The sequence below is a fragment of the Aquarana catesbeiana genome, linkage group LG01 (assembly GCF_042186555.1).
Source record: "Aquarana catesbeiana isolate 2022-GZ linkage group LG01, ASM4218655v1, whole genome shotgun sequence".
In the NCBI taxonomy this organism is placed as follows: domain Eukaryota; kingdom Metazoa; phylum Chordata; class Amphibia; order Anura; family Ranidae; genus Aquarana; species Aquarana catesbeiana.
Window position 1 is genome coordinate 742,742,373 of NC_133324.1, and position 21,912 is coordinate 742,764,284.

Genomic DNA, 21,912 nt, shown 5'->3' on the forward strand with positions numbered 1-21,912 from the left:
GAATTATTTTTGGTTCCAGAGCGCAGAGAGAGGACATCTAACAGTGAGTTGCACCAACACTACACTGACACAGTACACATAGGCACACTTTTCACCCCCCCCCCCACCCCACCCTGAATTTGGTCAGCTCCACAAAATTCGGACCCTCGTAAAGCACTTCAACCAACAGTTTGCAGCCTTGTTTACTCCCGATTAAGTTGTCTGCATTAATGAGTCCATGATTAAATTTTCTGGCTGCTTGTCATTCAAACAGTATCTTCCCAGCAAGCGTGCCAGATATGGGGTCAAGTTGTATAAGCTCTGTGACAGGGCAACAGGCTATACATATAGTTTTATGGTTTACGAGGGAAAAGATAGTCATGTGGAGCCCGAGAACTGCCCAAACTACATAGGGAGCGCTGGTAAGAATGTGTGGGACTTGGTGTCGTCCTTATTCGGAAAGGGATACCACTTGTACGTGGAACAATTATTACACGAGCGTGCCAATTTTACACAAGTGGGGGAGAGAGCCTACTTGAAGTGTAATAATTTGCTTGCAGTTAAGTGGAGGGATAATCGGAATGTTTTCGTTCTGTCCTCCCTTCACGCAGATACGACTGTCCAAATTCAAACGGCAACTGGTGTTGTGGAGAAACCCCTCTGTGTCCACGAAAACAACATAAATATGGGAGGGGTGGAACTCAACGACCAGTTGTTGGCATCGTACCTAATTACCCACAAGGCCAGACGCTGGTACAAAAAAGTGTCTGTATACCTATTTCAATTAGCTCGGCTGAACACTTATGTGCTTTACAAAACATCAGGACGAACTGGTTCCTTCCTTAAATTTCAGGAAGAGATCATCACTAGACATGTGCATTCGTTTTCGTCCGAATGCATTTTCGTCCGAATTTCAGGTATTTTCGTTATCGTTTTTTTTTTTTTTTTAAATCAAGAAAGTTTTTATTGCTCTTGAAACATACAGTATCACAATACATTTAGGTTATCACGTTCTTTACAGCCAGTTATATGTTTTGCATACATTTAATTAAACCTTTTTTTTCCCCTTGTTAACAAGTTCACATTTACATGTACCACTGAAAATCAACGACTATAACTTTAATAAATTCCTTTTTAACCATTATATCTGTTGTTGTCCTTCTCCTCCTCCCCCCTCCCTTATTCCACTATCTCATATCATTAACATCCATGCCATTACTCCATGATTCACATTGTATCTCTTCTGTCCACATTCCCAAACATCTCTATATACCTTTAAGCAATCTCATTTGTACCAGCTCCACAGGACTTATACCTGGGGTATCTAGCCATGCATCCCATATCTTATCAAATTTCCCTGGGGTCCCTCTATGCTGATATATGTACTTTTCCATAACCAGGGTATTTCCCATCTGTTGGATCCACATTTTAACCACCGGTGGTGTGGCTGATTTCCAGTGTAAAAGTATTGTTTTTCTTGCCTGAAATAGGGCTCTGGCAAAGGCCATTCTAGTTATATTCTCCGGGATGGTCTCCTCCAGTACTCCCAGAAGGCATCTCAGCGGGTCAAGAGTAACATTGGTTTGAAAAACCCTATTGGGTAAGGTCATGACCCCTGTCCAATATCTATGGAGTTTGGGGCAACGCCAGAGTAGATACATCAAATTGCCTGGCGCATTTCTGCATCTGTTACACAATGGATCTTGTAACCTCCCCATTTTGTGCAGTTTTACCGGTGTATAATGCACTCTCAGCAAAATATACAGTTGGGAAACTTTTTGTGATATGTTTAATGAGCATGCATTGACAGCTTGAAGGGCCTCCTCCCATTGCTCCCCTGTAATGGGTCCTAAGTCTTCCTCCCATTGTGACATTGCCTTCATGGGGTGCCTCTCTAGAAAGGAGGATAGAAGCATGAGGTAGCATTGAGATATTATCCCCTTTGTGTCTGTTGCCTCCTGTAATATGTGAAAAATAGGGGTGGGTGATTGTACCCACTCCCCTGCCCTGCCCTGCGCCCGTACCGCGTGCCGGAGCTGCATGTAGCAAAACAGCATAGTAGATGGTAAAGCATATTCAGACTGCAAGGCTGCAAAAGATAGCAGCCTCCCATTCTGAAAGATGTGTTTTAGGTGAGTAATTCCCAGACGGCGCCATCTAGAACCCTGCTTAATTTTGGCCAGTTCCTCATAGGAGTTATTTTCCCATATTGGGCTGTAGGTGGTAAATCCCATGACATGTTGCAGCTGTTTAACCTTGTTCCATACTTTTTGAAGAAGTGCGTAGGTTGGCATCTGCTTATTTGGTTTCTGAAATCTCTGAGCCTCTAATCCCTCCGGTATGGAATCCACCCCTGCTCCCCTCAGCAGGAGCTTGGCTGACGAGCCTGCAGGGGCTGGAGCCATATCCCCTATTAAGTGTTGTAATTGCGCCGCTAGATAGTATATCCACGGATTGGGGAGTGCAAGACCTCCCCCCTCCTTTGGACATTGCAGTTGCTCCAACTTGATTCTAGGGGGCTTATTGTGCCATAGCAATGTTCTGAATAGTGTATTGACAACTCTAAATATTTTGAGGGGGATGACTATCGGTGTATTATGCAGCATGTATAGGAGCTGAGGCATCAGAATCATCTTAATAAGATTCGTCTTCCCAGCCAAGGACATTTTAAGTCTGTTCCATATGTTGATTTTGTCTCTAAACCGTGTCAGTAGGGGGTATATGTTTAGTTTGCAGTATTCAATCAAACTAGGGGATATGTAGATGCCTAAATATTTAAAGGAGGTTACTACTAGGATCGGACATGGGAGACTCGCTTGCGAGACCGGAGTCTCGTCCAAAAACATTAATGCAGACTTGGACCAGTTAATCGTAAGACCTGAATAGCGGCCAAAGTCTGTAATCATGGACATTGCATGGGACAATGAGGCGTCCACGTCCTCCAAGAAGAGGAGCATATCATCCACATAGAGCATTATCTTCTCATGCAATTCACCATATCTAAATCCCCTGATTTGCTGACAATCTCTGACCTGCGGTTCAATGGCCAGCGCAAATAGCAGGGGGGACAAGGGGCATCCCTGTCTGGTCCCGCTACCCAGTGCGAAGACCTCTGACATCCTATCTGTTAAGCGCACCGCTGCCTGCGGTGAAGCATATAGCAGCCGTGCCCATGCAACAAACCTAGGACCAAACCCGAATCTGAACAGCACAGCCCACAGGTATCGCCAGCTAACACTGTCGAATGCTTTATTAGCATCAAGAGACAACAGTGCCCTACTGCCAGTTCCCTCTGCTGGGGTCTGCATGTTCAGAAAGAGTTGTCTCAAGTTAGTGGCGGTTGACTTCTTGGGCATAAAGCCTGCCTGGTCAGGATGTATAATGGAAGAAATGACTCTATTAACCCTTAGGGCCAGAGTTTCGGCCAGTAATTTCACGTCACTCTGTAGTAACGAGATAGGCCTGTATGAACTGGGATCTACAGGGTCCTTACCAGGCTTAAGTAGTAGTATAATATTGGCCCTAGTCGTGGATGTTGGTAGCTTTCCTGATTTAAAGGATGAGTTGAATACCTCTAGCAATTTCGGTAGAATCGCCTCCCCGTATTGTGTGTACACCTCCATTGGGAGCCCATCATCCCCTGGCGCCTTGCAAGTAGAAAAGGAGGCCGCCGCCTCCTTCAATTCGTCCAGCGTAATTGGGGCCTCCAACTCCATGCGCGCCTGATACGACAAGGCAGGCAGGGAAATCTTGTCTATGTAATCCTGTAATGCAGCATCTGTATAGTTCTCACATGGCTTATATAGATTCTCATAGAAAGACGCTAGTTCATTAATAATTGATTCAGTGTCATTTACTAATCTCCCATTTGAGCACCTGATAGCTCCTATAGTCGGTGACGACTGTTGGGACCTCGCAATTCTGGCCAGTAGCCGACCAGTCTTTTCCCCTTCCTCATAAAAAGCTTGCTTAGTAAAAAATCGTTTCCGTTCTGCAGCGGAGGATCTCAACCGGTCCAGGGAATCCTGTCCCGATATCCATGCCTCCCTTGCAGATTCAGAGGGATCCGTGACATAGGATAACTCAAGCCTCCGCACCTGGTCTTCAACCTGTTTGACGAGGGCCGATGAATTATGTTTAATGGTTTCTATTTCTGTTATGAATGTGCCCCTAAGACATGCCTTAAAAGCATCCCATTTAGTTGCACTATCATGATGAAATCGGTTCTCATAAAAATATTGTTCAATTTGCTTCATTACCCGTTCCTGGGATGTGAAAAGCTTTAGCCAAAAGGCATTAAGTTTCCAGGGGGCCTTTGGCAAAGAGACCTCAGGGCGTGTTATCAGGTGCGTTGCTATTGGGGAGTGGTCCGACACCCCTCTAGGAAGATACTCAATTTTGGTGATTAGGTTTACGACATGTGAGGACCCCACACATAGATCAATGCCTGAGAGCGAGCCATGTGGTTTAGAGAAACATGAGAATTGTTTGGATGTTGGGTTTTTCGCTCTCCAGACATCTATCCAGCCCACCTCCACCAGCAAGCGGCTCAAAATAGTGCCTCTTCCCCCTAGTGAGGCCTGGACCGGAGGATGCCTGTCAAGTTTTGGGTCAAGATACCCGTTAAAATAACCCATGATTATGGTGGGTATATCAGGTTTGTCAACCAGGTACGTCAGCAGAAGCTGCAATATCTCTCTAGAAAACGGTGGGGGAATGTAAACAAAAGCAATGATCAGGGTCAGAGCAAACAGCTTGCAGTAAATGAATACATATCTACCTAGTGGATCAATAGCAGAATCTAATACCTGGTAGGCCAGGGACCTATGAACCAGCACACTCACCCCACGCGAAAACGCAGAGTGTGTGGAATGATAAGCCCTGCCCACCCAGGAGTACCGCAGGAGTCCCACTGCATCCTTTGTAAGGTGAGTCTCCTGCAATCCTACAATAGCGGGGTGAAACTTCTTTAAACATGAACTTATCATTGTGCGCTTTAGTGGATCATGTACACCTCTGACATTCCAGGACACCATTATTGTAGTAGCCATATCCAGTAGGTTGGGTTCTTATCTGGGTGGAGCAAGAGCCGGCCGGCTCCGCACCTGGAAGTTGAAGTGTCCCATGTCCGTGGGAATATAGGCAGTTCCTTTGGGTAGTCTATGGACATAAACTGACCAAGATTTAAATTTAGTGATACGATGCAGCATAGAGTGTAACTTAGAATAAGGCGCAACTGCGCAACAGAGATAAAACGGGGGAAGCAGTCCCTGGCGTTATTGTGGCCATCCTTGGCCCATCGATATAGGATGAGGGTAGACCGTCCCCTTGCTTCTTTAGGTTTATAACAATCAGTCAAACTTGTGCCAACCGGGCAACTGTTAACCTGTCCCTTTGACTGGGATCTGTGATCTGTAAGATCTTGTGGGTGCGACTCACCCATTGTGGTATTGAGCTCAGTTCAGTGATGTATTTGAGCCCGTTCAAAACGCTGAAATTAGCTTAATGTGAAATGTCCCGTTAAACACAGATTGTAACCATCTGCCAACCGCTCACCAACCTTATCAGAGTTATACTCCAACCTTCAATCGCCCCTTTCGTTTTCTCGGCGTCTCCGTAGGTCTTGTTCATTGTGATCTAGCCATGATGTCGCTTCCATTGCCGACTCAAAAAAAGTAGCCTGGCCTCTAGCGGTAATACGTAGCTTCGCTGGGAACAGCATGGCATATGTAACTTGAAGTTTTTGCAGGCGTTTCTTCACCTCTGCAAATTTGGCCCTTTTCTGCTGCACCTCAGCAGAAAAGTCTGGGTAGAGTTAGATTTTTGTCCTATTAAAGTGGACGGAGCCTCTTTCCCTCGCTAGCTTTAGTATGATCTCACGGTCTTTGTAATTCAGTAGACGCGCCAGCATGGATCTTGGCGGGTTGCCTGGGGGGGTGGGGTTGCGGCGGCGTGCGGTGTGCCCTCTCCACTGCAAATAGTGGTGTAAAAGCCTCCTTGCCAAAGGTGTCCTGCAGCCATTGCTCTACAAATGCCGTTGGGTCTCTACCCTCCACCTTTTCTGGAAGTCCCACAATGCGAACATTATTCCGTCTGAGACGGTTCTCAATGTCGTCAGTTTTGGCGTTAGCTTGCGTCGCCTGCTGTAATGCTGTTCTAGTGTCTCTAGTTAGTGGGGGCATCTGGTCCTCCACATCGCTGATTCTGCCCTCCACTGCTGTGGTTCTCTCCCTGATTTTCTGGAGGTCTTGCCTCAATAAAGAGACCGTTTCTGTAAGACCCCCAAACTGCACCTTTAAACCATCCACTGAGGCAGTACAGCGGTGTACAGCGCACAATATATCATTCAACGTGGGTTGCTGGGAATCTTCCTGCAGCATGCCAAACATATCAGGGGTTGAGATCAGGGATGATTCCAGCGGCACTGTGTCATCTAATGCTGGAGGGTTGCGGCCTCTGCTAGTGTCATGGGGAAGGGCCTGCATGGATGAAGGATTCGAGCAGCCTGCCCCTTGCAACTTCTGTGTATAATACAGCATGTCTCTAGGCTGGTCTTTACCCTGGTCTTTCCCCTGGTGCTACTGGGCAGCATGAGACTTACCGCCGCCGTCATGCTGCTTAGCAGAGCCTCTCGCCGTCCTCTGTGTCTGAGGGGTGTCGGCGCCATCTTGGATCTCCATGCTTGTCCCGGTCTCAGTGTCTTTATCTCCCTTTCGGGGCTTCATGAGGACTGTGCCACGCGAGGTAAGCACTACGGGGTTCACGGGGGTGTCCGGTGGTAGATGGGGTAGGTGAGAGTCCGGATCGGTATCGGGAGAAGGATCAAAGAAGGATTATCAGCGGGAGCTCCGTGTAGTGCGACCGCTCACATGCCCTGCTCAGGCCACGCCCCCCTTCGTTATCGTTTTAACAAACGTTAACGAAAGTGCAGAATCCGAAAAACGAAAGATCCGACATAAACAAATGCTTTATTTTCGTTTTCGTTGCTACAACAGTTCGATATAGATAGGAGATTCGACATGATGATGACAATAACAATCTGTGTCCATCAAACCTGTGGTCGAATGTGCCTAACCTTAACTCTATTAGTCCAAGATTATTCTACATAGAGAGAAAAGAGTCGACGTAGGGGAGAAAAGATTCGACGTAGGGGAGAAAAGATTCGACGTAGGGGAGAAAAGATAAATAAAAATAACGATGATGATGAATGTTATTTGCTGATTGTAACCAAAGAGGAGGAGCAGTAAAATAGCTAGAACTAAGTACACACGTACTTTGGCTTATGGTGTCTGTTGAAAGTTCTAAGAAGATTCGACGGAGCAGGTAAATTATACGGCGTCGTACAGTTTAGCTGCTCCGTCGAATCTTCTTTGAACATTCGACAGACACCATAAACCTTCAATGACAGATTCAACTTTAATTTGGATTTTCGGACGACTGCAATTTTTTACGAAAAACAAAATAAATAAAAACGAATTTCGGGAGTAACTAAATAAATTTATTTTTCAGATGAAAATGAAATTCCGAAACGAAATATTTCAGTGTGCACATGTCTAATCATCACAGCCCTTCTGTTTCCAGATGGTGCTGTGGCCCAACTTCCCAATGCAAATGCAGTTAGCCGGCTCCATGGGAGACACTTCCCAGAAGTCCTCCGTGGTACCCCAGGCCAAAGAACACCCCAAAAAAGATGTGTCTGTAGGAAATGCGGATATGGCCATGACAACCGCTTTTATTGTCCCTCCTGTCCTAACCAACCTGGTCTCTGCATTTGTGAATGTTTCCAAAGCTACCACACACTAGCGGAGTATTGGCGTAGGGTACAGCACTGCACAGTCATAGGGCACACTTTCACAGGGTCTCCAAAGATACCATCACATTTTTAGAGACCTGAACCTGGAACCTTTACAGTTACAAATAAAAGTGAAAAAAATAAATAAAAATAAAATAAAAAAGCCAAAAATAGTTGTTGTTTTGTTGTTCTTCTTTTCTCTATTCTCTCTCTCTATTCTGCTCTGTTTCACTGTATTTTATAACTGCAATGTTTTAATTTTACTATGTTTTATCCTGTTTACTTTGCAGGTATGTAATTCTTTTATACTTTACAGTTTACTGTGTTTTATTGTTAACCATTATTTTCTTTGTAGGTAAGGCATTCAGCTGCAGCACAGATTTATTTATCTTGACAGCAACAGCGTTTGCTCCCACGATACTTAAAGCCGTGACTCAAGCTCTGTCGGAGGTGATTTCACCACCACAGTTAAAAAAAACAGCATATATGCCGAAGCATGGGGGCAGGGGTGGAGAGGCAATTTGCTCCTAACATTAGGGGCAGATTGCCCCCATGCTTCGGCATATATTTTTTTAGGCACAGATTGCAATAAAAAAAGTTTTTTATTGAGTTAATATTTTATTGTTACCATTGTTTGCTTTTCAGGTACGCCAGTCAGCTGTAGAACTCGTTTATCTTGACCGCAACAGGGTTTGCACTCACGATACATAAATCAGCAACTCCAGCGCTGTAGGAGGTGATTTCACCACCACCACAGTTTAAAAAAAAAAAAAAAAAAAAGGTGCATGTATGCCCATCATTAGAAGTGGGTGGATGCAGGGCAGTATTCTAATGGTGGGCATACCCACCGATCAATCTTTTTTTTTTTTTTCCGCTGCATGAAAAAAAAAAACATTACAATATATGCCAACAAGAACCAGCAACGTACTGGTATGTTGCTGGACTTTGAGTGGTTATACCAGAATGATTGTTTAGGTATCATCTTGGCATCATTCTTTTTAGCCAGCCGGCTTTCATGTAAAAGCAATCCTAGTGGCTAATAAGCCACTAGACTGCTTTTACAAGCAGTGGGAGGGAACGTTCCCCACCCCCCTCTCGCCATCTTCCATGGTTTTCTCAGGCTCTCCTGTCCCACCGGGGAACCTGATAAAGCAGCTGGTGGTTCCGCCAGCTGACCATAGAGCTGATCGGAGACCAGAATGGCTCCAATCATCTCTATGGCCTAAGAAACCGTAAGCTGCCAGAATTAAATGACTTTGGTTTCGTTGGAAATAAACAGTGTCGTTGGGAAATTGGGAAAGCATCTTATCACATCGATCTGGGTGTGGTCAGATGCTTTGAGGGCAGAGGAGAGAGCTAGAGTCTAATAGACCGCAATTTTTTAAAAAAGAGTACCTGTCACTACTTATTGCTATCATAGGGGATATTTACATTCTCTGCGATTAAAAATTTTAAAAAATAAATGAAAGGAAAAGTATATAAAAAAAAAAGAAATAAAAGAAAAAAGAAATAAAAATAAATAATAATAAAAAAAAGAAAGAAAAGGAGCACCCCTGTCCTTCCGTGCTCGCGTGCAGAGGCGGACGCAAGCGTCGGTCTCGTGTCATATGTAAACGGCAGTTGCACCATACATGTGAGGTATCACCGCGAACATCAGATTGAGGGCAGTCATTTTAGCAGTGGTAACCTGTAAAGGCTTTTAAAAATGTATGTCGTTTGTCGCCGCTGCACGGTTGTGCGCAATTTTATAGCATGTTGTGTTTGGTATCTGTGTACTCAGCATAAGATCATCTTTTATATTTTACCAAACATTTGGGCAATATAGTGTGTTTTTAGTGCATTAAAATTCAAAAAAGTGTTTTTTTTTTTTCCAAAATAATTGTGTTTCAAAAATCACTGCACAAATACTGTGTGAAAAAAAAAAAAACACCACCATTTTAATCTGTAGAGCCTTTGCTTTAAAAAAATATATAATGTTTGGGGGTTCAAAGTAACATTCTAGCAATACACCATTTGGGAAATTAGACACCCCAAGGTATTTGCTAAGAGGCATGGTGAGTATTTTGCAGCTCTCATTTGTTTTGGAAAATGAAGAAAGAAAAGGAAAAGGTATTATTTTTTTTTTTCAATTTTCAAAACTTTGTGACAAAAAGGGAGATCTGCAAAATACTCGCCATGCCTCTCAACAAATAGCTTGGGGTGTCTACTTTCCAAAATGGGGTCATTTGGGGGGGGCGGTTTGTGCTATCTTGGCATTTCATGGACCCCGAAACTGTGATAGGTCGTGAGGCGTGAAATCAAAAATTTACGCCCTTAGAAATCCTGAAGGCGGTGATTGGTTTTCGGGGAACTGTACGCAGCTAGACTGCCAAAATGTTCCACATATGTGGTATCCCCGTACTCAGGAGAAGCAGCAGAATGTATTTTGGGGTGTAATTTCACATATGCCCATGGCATTATTGAGCAATATATAATTTTAATGACAACTTTGTGTTTTTTTTTTTTTTTTCATTTTTCAATCACTTGTGACAAAAAAGAAAAGAAACATATTCAATGTGCTCAACAAGCCTCTCAGCAAATTCCTTGGGTTGTCTACTTTCCAAAATGGGGTCATTTGGGGTGGGTGGGGGGTTTGTACTGCCCTGCCATTTTAGCACCTCAAGAAATGAGCAGTCATAAACTAAAAGCTGTGTGAATTCCAAAAAATGTACCCTAGTTTGTAGACGCTATAACTTTTGCGCAGACCAATAAATATACGCTTATTGAATTTTATTTTACCCGAAACATATGGCTGAATGTTTTTTGGCCTATAAATGTATGACTAAAATTAGGTTTATTGTATTTTTTTTATAACAAAAAGTAGAAAATATAATTTTTTTTTTTTTTTTTTTAATTTTCATTCTTTTTTCATTTATATTGCAAAAAATAAAAACCACAGAGGTGATCAAATACCACCAAAAGAAATCTCTATTTGTGGGATAAAAAGGATGCAAATTTTGTTGGGGTACAGCATTGCATGACCGTGCAATTAACAGTTAAAGCAGCGCAGTGCCAATTTGTAAAAAGCGCTCTGGTCAGGAAGGGGGTAAAACCTTCCGGGGCTGAAGTGGTTAAAGATTATGGCTAGTCAGTGTTGATGCTTAAGAGAGTGAAGTTTTGCTTTTTAACTATTATTTTTATAAGGTACTCTGTTTGCATTGTCCAGATGTGTGAGAGGTTTACTTTTAGCATGTTTTGGTTTTAAAAATGTTTCATTTTTGCTTCATTTTTATGTCCTGCTTATTTTTCACATCGTATGTTTCTAAAAGATTTATGTAACATGTTTAGGTTACCAGAAATAGACTCAGCCCTTCAGGTTGTGTCCGAAATCATCAATCAGCTAGCTACACAAAAGTCAAGCATTGTAGATGAAATCCATTCCACCTTTGAGGACTTACAGAAAACACTAAATGTACGGAAGAGTGTCTTACTCATGGAACTGGAAGTGAACTATGGACTGAAACATAAAGTGAGTGTTTACTTATTCCTGATTGGGAAAGGCATGTTGCTTAGTATACTTTTACCATAAAGGAGGGGCAAGCTTTGGTTACTGGTTTACAAAAACATTGCCCGAGCGATTTTCATTGGAGTACTTATCTTGTATCGTCCAATCATTCGGTCTTTAACTGTTGCTTAGGTTTTATTGGTTTAATGTTGATTTGCTGAGTAATCGGTGCAATCTGTACTTTCCCCACAGGTCCTCCAGGCACAGCTGGACACACTAATTGAGGGACAGGAAAGTATAAAAAGTTGTAGCACTTTTACAGCACAAGCACTCAACCATGGAACAGAAACAGAAGTCTTGCTAGTGAAAAAGCAAATGAGCGACAAGCTGAATGAGTTGGCCGAACAGGACTTTCCATTACAGCCTCATGAAAATGACCAGTTGGACTTTATAGTTGAAACTGAAGGACTAAAAAAATCAATACACAACCTTGGAACAATACTTACTACAAATGCTGTGGCTTCTGAGACAGTGGCCACGGGTGAAGGATTACGGCAGAGTGTGGTTGGTCAGCCTATGTCTGTTACAATTACCACAAAGGACAAAGACGGGGAACTCTGTAAAACTGGCAGTGCCTACATTTCGGCTGAGCTGTGCACCCCCGATGGGAGCGTTACAGATGGGGAAATATTAGACAATAAGAACGGCACCTATGAGTATTTGTATACAATTCCAAAAGAGGGTGATTTTACTCTTTCTTTGAGACTGTATGAGCAACATATTAAAGGAAGTCCTTTTAGGCTGAAAGTAGTAAAGTCTGCAGATGTGTCGCCTACAACAGAAGGTGTAAAAAGGAGGGTGAAATCTCCAGGCAGTGGACACGTCAAACAGAAAGCTGTGAAGAGGCCAGCAAGTATGTATAGCACGGGCAAAAGGAAAGAAAATCCCATAGAAGATGACTTGATATTCCGAGTTGGTAAGTTGAGTTTGTCCTACAATTTCCAGTCCCCTCTCCCCCCGTTTGCTTCATAGTCCCCCATCTTTACATCACAGCCCCCCCTTTAGATTAGGGCCTCCTTTCACATAAAAGTCCCTCCTTTTACAATATAGTTACCGCTTTACATTATAGCTTCTCCTTCACGTCACAGCCCCCCTTTTATATGGCATCTTCTACTTTTTTTATATCGCTTCTCCCCGCTTTACATCACAGTCTCAGCCACATCAACACATCAAAGTCCCCCCTTGTACAGTACAGCCCCCATTTTTTATTATAGTACTCCCCTTTACATCACAGCACCCCTGTTACATCTCAGTGCCTCACTTTACATAGCGGTTCACTGCCCCTCTTAACAGCACAGCTCCCCTTCCTTTACATCAGTATGCTTATCCCTCCCCTTCCTATCCTACCTTTCCTAGCAGAAAGTGGGAGGTGCTATTGGTCTGGATGGATAGCAGAAGCTTCCTAATTCCTCCTGTTAACAAGTGGATGATTGCTGCTAGGACCGCCCCACATCATAGCAACCAACTGGCCACTTTGTTAACTTGAGAAAGTTGAGCAGCTTACTTACCATGCAGACCGATCGCACCTCTCACTCTCTGCACTGCTGTGAAGATGGCAGTAGCGAGAGGAACAGAGGACACACAGGCAGCTACATGGTGCAGCCGTGGTGGTTGGGATAAGATTGTCAGTCGGTCCGAATCTGGACCGCGGTCTGCCATTTAGTGATGACTGTCCTAAATAAATTATCTTTTACAATTTCTTCTAGGCTTATCAGGTATTAAATGTTAAAGTGGTTGTAAACCACACCACTTTTACATACAGGTAAGCTTATAATGAGGCTCGGTTTAGAAGATATTTACCAAACACAAAAATGCAGCGCTCTTTAAACATCTAACACATTTTTTGTTAATTTTGTTACACAGAGCTCCAATGTAATTGTTTAGACAACAAATGTCTCACTCACGCAAAGCGCCTTTGCATGACATTAGTTTGAGACGCTTCTGAGATCATTTCAAATGAATTGACAGGCGTATTAAACCTGCGTTGAACCTGGTTCAAGCTGCTTTTACATTTCTATAGATTTGTTTGAGGAAAGAAGCAGTTCTGAATTGAGCAAAACCCAGCAGACACTGGCCCTAATTTTGCTCTGTTACAGACACTGGGTGCTCAGCTTGACTTTGAAAAAAGCCTGAAATCTAAATGTTTCATTGACCATACCAGCAGGTTATTGCATTAATCAATACCTTCATGCATCTCTGTATTTTGGATGGACAGAGGTGTTTCAGTGAAAATGCTTGTAGTAGTTTATTAATCCAAATTTGATTTCTTTGTGTTAAACATATATCATATAGTATTTATAAAAACAGTATTTATAAAAACAATCTGAGATCACAGCCTCCTATGTGTCCTGAAAATCGGTTTGAAACCCATGTTGATATGCAGAGCTGTTGCCAAGGCTGGGCCATAGGATAGGCAGAAGAGTTGGCTGCCTTGGGCGCTTCAGCAGGAGAGGTATGCAAAAATGGTAGAACATGTAACCTGTTCTGCTGAAGTAGTTCACAGCTCATAGAGAGGGGCCTTTTTGAGTAAATAGATGCCAAAACTGTAAAATTGGGTCTGGATGTAAAGGTGTCATAGGTATGTCATCTGTTACCTCCTCCTGATTGTTGACAATCCACATTTTTTCTTTTAGGTACAAAAGGAAGAAACAAGGGAGAATTTACCAATCTCCAAGGTGTAGCTGCATCAACTAATGGAAAAATCTTGATTGCTGATAGCAACAACCAATGTGTCCAGGTACTGTAAAGAATAATATCAGGGCTAAGTTGACATGTTATGTTGTAAAATGAGTACTACTGCTGAAGTGTTGCCTGCCCAAAGCTGTAACCATTTTTTTTTTTTATTAAAGATAAAGGAGAAGTACAGCCAAATGCTCGTTTGGCTGTACTTCTCTTATGGATCACAAGAGTGCAGTGCGTACTGCACTCTTGTGAACCATTTTCAGCAGACAGCGGGCTGAAGCCCGCCGTTGGCTGATGTCACAGAGCCGGTTCACACTCAAGCAAGATCATGACCATGAAGTCAGGATCTGCCCACTTGCCTGGGCACCCGGCTCAGTTTCTCGGTGAGCCACTGGGAGCCTGAGCTGGCCGCTCCCGCCCCCTCCACAGCCTAACCCTCCAGTGAGTGAGGAGGGGGCAGAGCAGTGAGCTTCTGACTGGCAGTCACCAGTTCTCTGCTCAGGGAGCTATGAGAACTGAGCAATCGGTCGTGTTTGATAGCTTGTTTCTCAGTCTTAGAGCCGGTGTCTTGCCGAAAAAGTTCACCCGGCAGATAAGGACCGCCCTGTACTGCGATTGCACAGTACGAAGGTTGCCGAAAAAGTTCCCCCGGCGGAGAGACGCCGAAAATAGCCGAACACACACAGCTGAGAGTCAGCTGTACACCGTGCCTGCGCAATGAACACCACGCGCCTGTGCAATGAACACCACATTCTAACAGACGCTCCCGATGCTACCAGACAATGCCGCACGCTCCTGATGCTCGTGCAAACAGCTCTGCCCTTTAATTTAATATTCAACCTCTTCTGTAACATCCGCCCCTTACCACCATTTGACAGTAATACACCCGTCCCTTGCAGAGTAGCAAAAGCATCGGGAGTGCGGCAGCGTCGGGCACAATGTCCTGCTCATTGCGCAGGCGCCGCCTACAGCTGATTCCCAGCTGTTCAGCTTCGGAGATCTTCGGTGGCTTCCTTGTTGTTCGTACTGCGCAATTGCTGCACCTGCGCAGTACTGGGGGGTCATTATCCGCCAAGGGGAACTTTCTCGGCAGTACATCGGCAGGGGACAGATGCAGCATCGGACCAATGCTGCATCCACCTAGGTAATTATTATTCTACAATAAAAAGTCCATACTTCTCTTTTAATCCCCCTTTTTTTTATTGTTTTTCCCATCATAGGACAAAGACATACAAATTCAGATATGTAAATAATTGACATATTATTAATAATAAATGGTATAATGTATACAAAATATCTAACAAAGACAAAATACTCATTAATATGACCGAAGATGAAAAAAATCGCTATTAATTGTAGGGGACATAACCATTGTCAAAGAGGCCAATGCAAATATAAAAAAAAAACAACTGAGCTAATATCTTGTTTGGGTGAAATTGTAAGAAGATCTTTATACAAAACTAAGGTTTCTTCAGATGATCATGGAGCAAGCTATGACCATTTTTAAAGCAACTCCAACCAGAGCTAAATGCTGCCCCCTTTCTTTCAACAATCCATTGCACTTTAGTGGCCAGTAGAGGTTCTGGCATTGGGCTATTGAGCGTTAAAGCAAGGCTTAATCTCAGAAGTGGATGGATCTCGGGACTGATGTGAGAGACATTCAATCCCAGTATACAGCCATGAGCTGCAACTTTGTTTATGCTTTTGTGTTGGCAAGTGTGCTGTATGTTCCCTGTGTGATGGTATAAGTTTTCTTCAAGATTGCTTGGTAGGACTCCGGTTTCGGACCACTCGTTTGTTTTCTGCAATGATTTTTTTCACCCTTTCAGAGCTGCATCTGTTTTATGATCTGAAACACAAGAAGGTGCAGTCTTCCCATGTTTCTGTTTGTATTGCAACATATGACATATGAGCATAGTGCGGAGCTCCATTAGGGACAGCAGGCATACTAGTTTGTTTATATATTGCTCTGTCATAGAGCAGCACAGGATGTGGACTAATTTCAAAGTCTGATCTCCCAGAACAATGAGTGGAAATTTCCACTGTATTCTCAGGCTTGCTGACACAGCAGAGGATAATCAAATTGAAATCTCATAAATTATTTTATAAAAACACTTTCTGTGACCTTTTGGGTTTATGCAAATCTCGTCACTTGTGAAACACTTGTCATATTCATTCTGCCATTGCGGATTTGATGATTTATGTTTTACTCGCTGAACCTTCAGCAAAGGGCAGCCTGTTGGCTTGAAAACAGGAGGTTATTTTTTGGTGTAAAGCTTTTAACACTGCAAACCAGGTAAATCACTGCTTGTCACTAACCTAAAAGTGTCCCTAACACTAAAACACTGCCCTAAGACTGAGCATCCAAGCAGAACTTCTGCCTCGGAGGTGACTGCTCTGGATAGCAGATGTATATAAGGGCTATTAGTAAATTTACTCATTAGGTAGCAGTATATATAAGTGTCAGGGGGGCAGAATTAAATTCATTAATTCCGGCTTAACCTAAAGTCATTAGGAGCGGCTTAACCTATACACAAATGCTTAATCCTTTTCGCTACTTAACCCTTAAAGTGAGCTAAGGACTTTTATCCCCCCAAAACCACAACATTTACCCCCTAAACACTAACTATAACTTTAATTGTAACAGTTATGCTAAACCTTGCAATAGTAAATAAATCCCCAATACTGGAACTACTTGTTGCGGCACCTGGTCCTCCCACTGCCTGAACAGAATCTTCTAGTGGTGAGAGCTGCTGTTGTAACCAATGTTTAGGGGTCATTTACATACATTTTCTATGCAGGATCTTGCTGACAGTAGCTCCCAGCAAGATCCTGCATATTTGTGCTCATGTAATATTTGAGCAATGTTTACAGCATTAATGGTCTTTATTGGCCATCACTGCTGGTCAGCTAGTTGCTAAGACTAAGGTGTCTTTTATCACCTATATCCTAGCAACCAAGGACGTTAGTTGTGCTACCAATGGCAATACACAGCCAGTCCATTCCCCCTTCAAATCCACTCCTGACGGCTGCTGGAAGGGCCATTTCTACCTGTGCATAATTTGATTGGCTTGGCTGATCAAATTTTGCCTAGGCAGAAATTGCTCCGATCATCAGCTATCAGAGCGGACCTGATGGGAACAGCAGCACACTAAGGCCCCTTTTACACGTCATTTCATCAGTTCAGTTTGTCATCAGTTATTCAGTCCTTAACCACTTGAGTCCCAGAGCCATTTTTCATGCAAAAACGGACTGTTTTCCCGTTTTTATATTCGTTTTTTTGTCCAATCGTTTATTTTTATTTTTTTTAACAAAAGAACAATAGGGCTTTGATTCCGTCCAAAAAACAAATGTTGACAGAAGCGGATGCAAATAGATGATCATCCGTTTACATCTGTTTTTATCTGTTTTTCAATAGAGATGCATTGTTGTTAGTTTTTTATCCATCCACGAATGGATGAAAAACAGACAAATAGTCTGCATGAAAGGGGCCTTAAACTATACTATCTCTGCCTCCCTCACGTGTCTCATCAGGTTTGCTCTGGCTGGTGGGAGGAGACACTGCTGTATGTGTAGCATTTTTTTAATCAGAAAAAAATTTATTTTGTCTTGCACATTACATAATATAAAACATACAGAGTACACGTGTGTGCTCAAGAAAAATGAGCGGATGACATATGACATTACCGTATGCATTAGTGCAAGCTTACAAGTCTCAACTGTGAGTATAGTTTATTTATCACACCTTGACCTCTGACAGTATCAGTGCCATCCTGTGTACTTTGTATTCTCCATATTTGATAGGTACCACGTGACCATTTACTTCATGTCTACCCTAATAGTAGCCCGTCTTTAATCAGTTGATGAGGGGCTAAACCCGGGACATCTAACCATGCCTGCCACATTAAGTAAAATTTTTGTGGAAGCGTAGCTGATACGCTAGTTTTTCTCTAATCAATAATTTATTTAAACTATTCACCCACTGTCCCCTAGTGGGCACTCTTGGAGTGATCCACAATTGGGCAATTAGCTTGTGCGCTACATATAGTAATCTTAGGATCACTGTGCAAGCTGGTGCAGTCAGTGACTCATCATCTATTGCTCCTAGTAGGCAGATAACTGGATCCCTTGTTACTGGTGTCATATATATATACCGTGGATATCGTGTCTAAGACCTCCCTTCAGTATCTGAAGAGTTTAGGACATTTCCAGATCATGTGGAGGAGATCACCATTGTCACGTTCGCATTTCAGGCAGAGGGGAGAGTCCCTGATTCCCCACTTGTGGAGCTGTAAGGGGGTCCTGTAGGCCCTATGTAATAGGTATAGATGAGACAACCTCTGGGATGCTGACACTGACACCATGTGAGCAGCCGAAAGGCACAACTCCCATCTTTCCCCATCAATAGCTCCTATATCTAATTCCCACCCTTGTCTACAGGGTAGTTTGGAGGGGTCTTGTACCTGGGTAAGAAGGGTACTATAACACCTGGAGATCATACCCATCTTGGCGTTTTCCATAAGAATATTTTGTATGATCGCATGGTCGTTTTTCGGTAGCGTGACAGTTTTTGCCTGGGATTGTATGGCGTGGCATAGCTGCAGATATTTATAAAAATTATTGCGTGGGATCAGCAACTCTACCTGGATCTCCGTAAATGATTTGAGGGTGTTATTGTATAGCTGAGAAATATGTTATGCCTGCTTCTTCCCAGCTCTTGAATCCTCTAAGTTTCAATATTTCCCTGTGTTGTCTGTTTCGCCACAAGGGCGTATGGGTTAAAAAACCCTTTATCCCCAATAACTTTCTAATGTAGGACCACAATGTGTTCAATAATTTCACCGTGGGGGCCTCAGTGTCTAAATGCATGTAACCTGCCTCCAGCCATGTCAGTGCGGATACGTTCTCACTTACTACGTCCAGGAGTCTACGGATAGGATCAGTCAAGTCTGCTATTCCCCAACCCCCCAGCTGTTGTAACTGGGACGCAAGGTAATAGGTCTTGAGATGAGGGACCGCAAGCCCCCCTTCGTCTTTGATATATTGTAGCATTGATAATCTAATCCTAGCTATTTTCTTACGCCATATTAATTCTCTAAATTGGGACTCAATTCTATCAGACCATCTCAGAGGGATCCACACTGGGGAATTATTAAATATGTATAGCAATTGTGGTGCCCATACCATTTTAATGAGATTTACTCTACCGACCACTGACAAAGGTAACTTAGACCAGGCAGTACATTTTTCACGAAACCTACTGAGGAGGGGTACTAAATTAAGATTAGTATAGTTAGTTAGGTCTGGAGTCACCTGGATGCCTAGATAATGAAATGAATTCACTATCTGCACCGACTCCACGCAGGCTGGTAGTGGGGTGTCTAGGGGGTCTAGTGGCATCAACACAGACTTATCCCAGTTGATAGAGAGGCCAGATAACTCTCAGAGACAGTAGGAGGTACTACTGAGTGTTACCAAAAGGGCGGACTTTATAGGCTAAGAAACAATGGAGAAGAAAAATAGTATAAACAATCAAATTTATTGAAGAAATACATTCCACATAATAATATCAAAAAGGGTAAAAATCGTAGCATATATGCATCTGTGTTTTTTGTGCAGTGACCCCTTGTGCGTCTATGCGTTTCACCTTTAGGCTTCTTTAGGACATGGCCAAGGTTCAAAGATGAAACAGATAAGAGAACAGATTTCTCTATCTTTATTTGGATTACAATATCATATATAACCACGATCAGGTGAACGATGAGTTTTGAAAGTTTGAATAAATCACAATTCTTTAGCTAAGTCTATGAGCAGGGGAAAGTGAAGGCCTGTATTCCTAGTCTGCAAGAGGCCAGCGGGGCCAAGATAGCGTCTACCATATGTATGAGAGACAAATCCTTAATTAGGCTCCAGCAATGCTAGTGGCTAATGAAGCCAGACAGCAACCTGCTGTATATCCAAAAATCGTATAAAGAACGTGCCCCTGGGAGACAGCAACCTACTGCACACCAATAACTCTCCAGAGGTTTAATAACTCTCCAAAGGCTTTAATAAGGGTCATAACTGCCTGCAAAGTATCCTGGGTGTCACCTAAATAGAGAAGTGTGTCATCAGCGTACATAGACGCTGAAATCCTATAGTACTAGCATCTCCCCGAATTCTTGCTGCTAAAGCTTCCAAAGCCAGGGCAAACAGCAGGGGTGACAAAGGGCAACCCTGTCTGGTGCCCCTGAACAATAGGAAGGGTTCTGATAATTTCCCATTGATTCTTATCCTAGCAGTGGGCTCTGCATACAAAAGCCAAATCCATTGAATAAAAATGTCTCCCAGTCCCATATACTGCAACACAGGTAAGGCCATTCGTCGCTGTTGAAGGCCTTAGCTGCATCCAGCGAAAAGATTGCCCTATTGCCAGTGTTGTCTTCTTGGATCTGCAGATTCAGAAAAAGCCTCCTTATATTTTGGGCTGCGGATCTTGTGGGGATGAACCCAGATTGGTCTCTGTGTACTATTTTGTGAATTACTTTGGCCAATCTGTTTGTCAACATCCGGGCCAGTAATTTAATGTCGGCTGTCAACAATGATATGGGCCTATAATGAGCCAGGCGCGCCTGCACCCTTGCCCGGCTTCAGCAGGACAATGATGATCGCCTTATTCATGGAATCAGGCAAAAACCCCTCCTTAAACGCCTCGTTGTACACCTTTAATAGTATGGGAAGTAATGTACTTGAATAACGTTTGTATACTTCAGAGGGAAGGCCATCTTTACCTGGTGATTTGTTGTTTAGGGATTGGGTTAAGGCAATAGCTAATTCTTCTTCTGTCAGAGGTGCGTTAAGCATATCCCTATCTCTGACTGACAAGCCAGGGAGTTCACATTTCCCCAAGAATTCCTCTATTTCCTCTTCAGTGGGTCTTACCTTCGAAGTGTATAGATCAGCAAGCCCTGAAGACTGTATTATGTCTGAGGTTGAGGATCTCGAGACACCCTGAGCATCGCAGATGGCCGAGATGAGGGACGAGGACTGTTGTGCACGCGCCATTACCGCTAGCATGTGCCCAGTCGCCTCTCCTTCTTCGAAGTGTGACTGTTGCAGAAAAAAATGTTTATTCTCGGCCAACTGCAGTGCCAGTTGTCTAGACATTTGTGCCCCCAGCCATGCTCTTTTTATGTCCTCTGTAGGATTAGTAGTGTAATTATCTTCCATCTCAGTGACCATTCCACGCACTGTTATTTCCCAGGCTTTTGTGTCCGTTTTGATACGAGTCATTAACTTAATGAATTGTCCCCTCATAAAGGCCTTTGCCGCATCCCATACCACCCCCAGTTTGGCTGTTCCAACATTATCCTGCAGGAAGAACTTAAGCATGTCCCTTATCGGGTCTGGTTCTGGGAACAGCGAAAGCCAGAAAGGGTTACGTTTCCAAACCGGCCACTCAACCATATCTGGCAGTGAGATGGATACCCAAAATGAAGAATGGTCAGAAATATGTCTATCTGCTTAATCAGAGGCTGTGACCAGTTGCATGTATGTGTAGCATTTGATTGGCTGAGCCATCAGGGCAGGCTTGATGGTCATATGCCATACATGTGAGAAGCACCTCCCCCACCATACCCAATGAGTGAAAGACTTGTTCATTTTGCTGATGGTAAAAGCAATAGTATGTAATGGGAGCCTGAGCCACTATACTTTGGTTTACATAGTTACATAGTAAGTGAGGTTAAAAAAAAGACACAAGTCCATCAAGTCCAACCTATGTGTGTGATTATATGTCAGTATTACATTGTATATCCCTGTATGTTGAGGTCGTTCAGGTGCTTATCTAATAGTTTTTTTAAGCTATCGATGCCCCCCCGCTGAGACCACCGCCTGTGGAAGGGAATCCCACATCCTTGCCAATCTTACAGTAAAG

The 21,912-nt window shown here is 43.3% G+C and overlaps 1 protein-coding gene across 5 annotated transcripts in view; it reads left to right on the forward strand.

The window, feature by feature from the left end:
• Positions 1 to 21,912, forward strand: part of TRIM2 (tripartite motif containing 2) — a 219,081-nt gene that overhangs the window by 174,512 nt on the left and 22,657 nt on the right. For all 5 annotated transcript variants that reach the window (XM_073605295.1, XM_073605279.1, XM_073605271.1 and 2 more), the window contains exons 5-7: positions 11,099 to 11,279; positions 11,508 to 12,231; positions 13,949 to 14,052. In XM_073605295.1, coding sequence (XP_073461396.1) covers positions 11,099 to 11,279; positions 11,508 to 12,231; positions 13,949 to 14,052 — 1,009 coding nt within the window. The remainder of the gene's footprint in view (positions 1 to 11,098; positions 11,280 to 11,507; positions 12,232 to 13,948; positions 14,053 to 21,912) is intronic.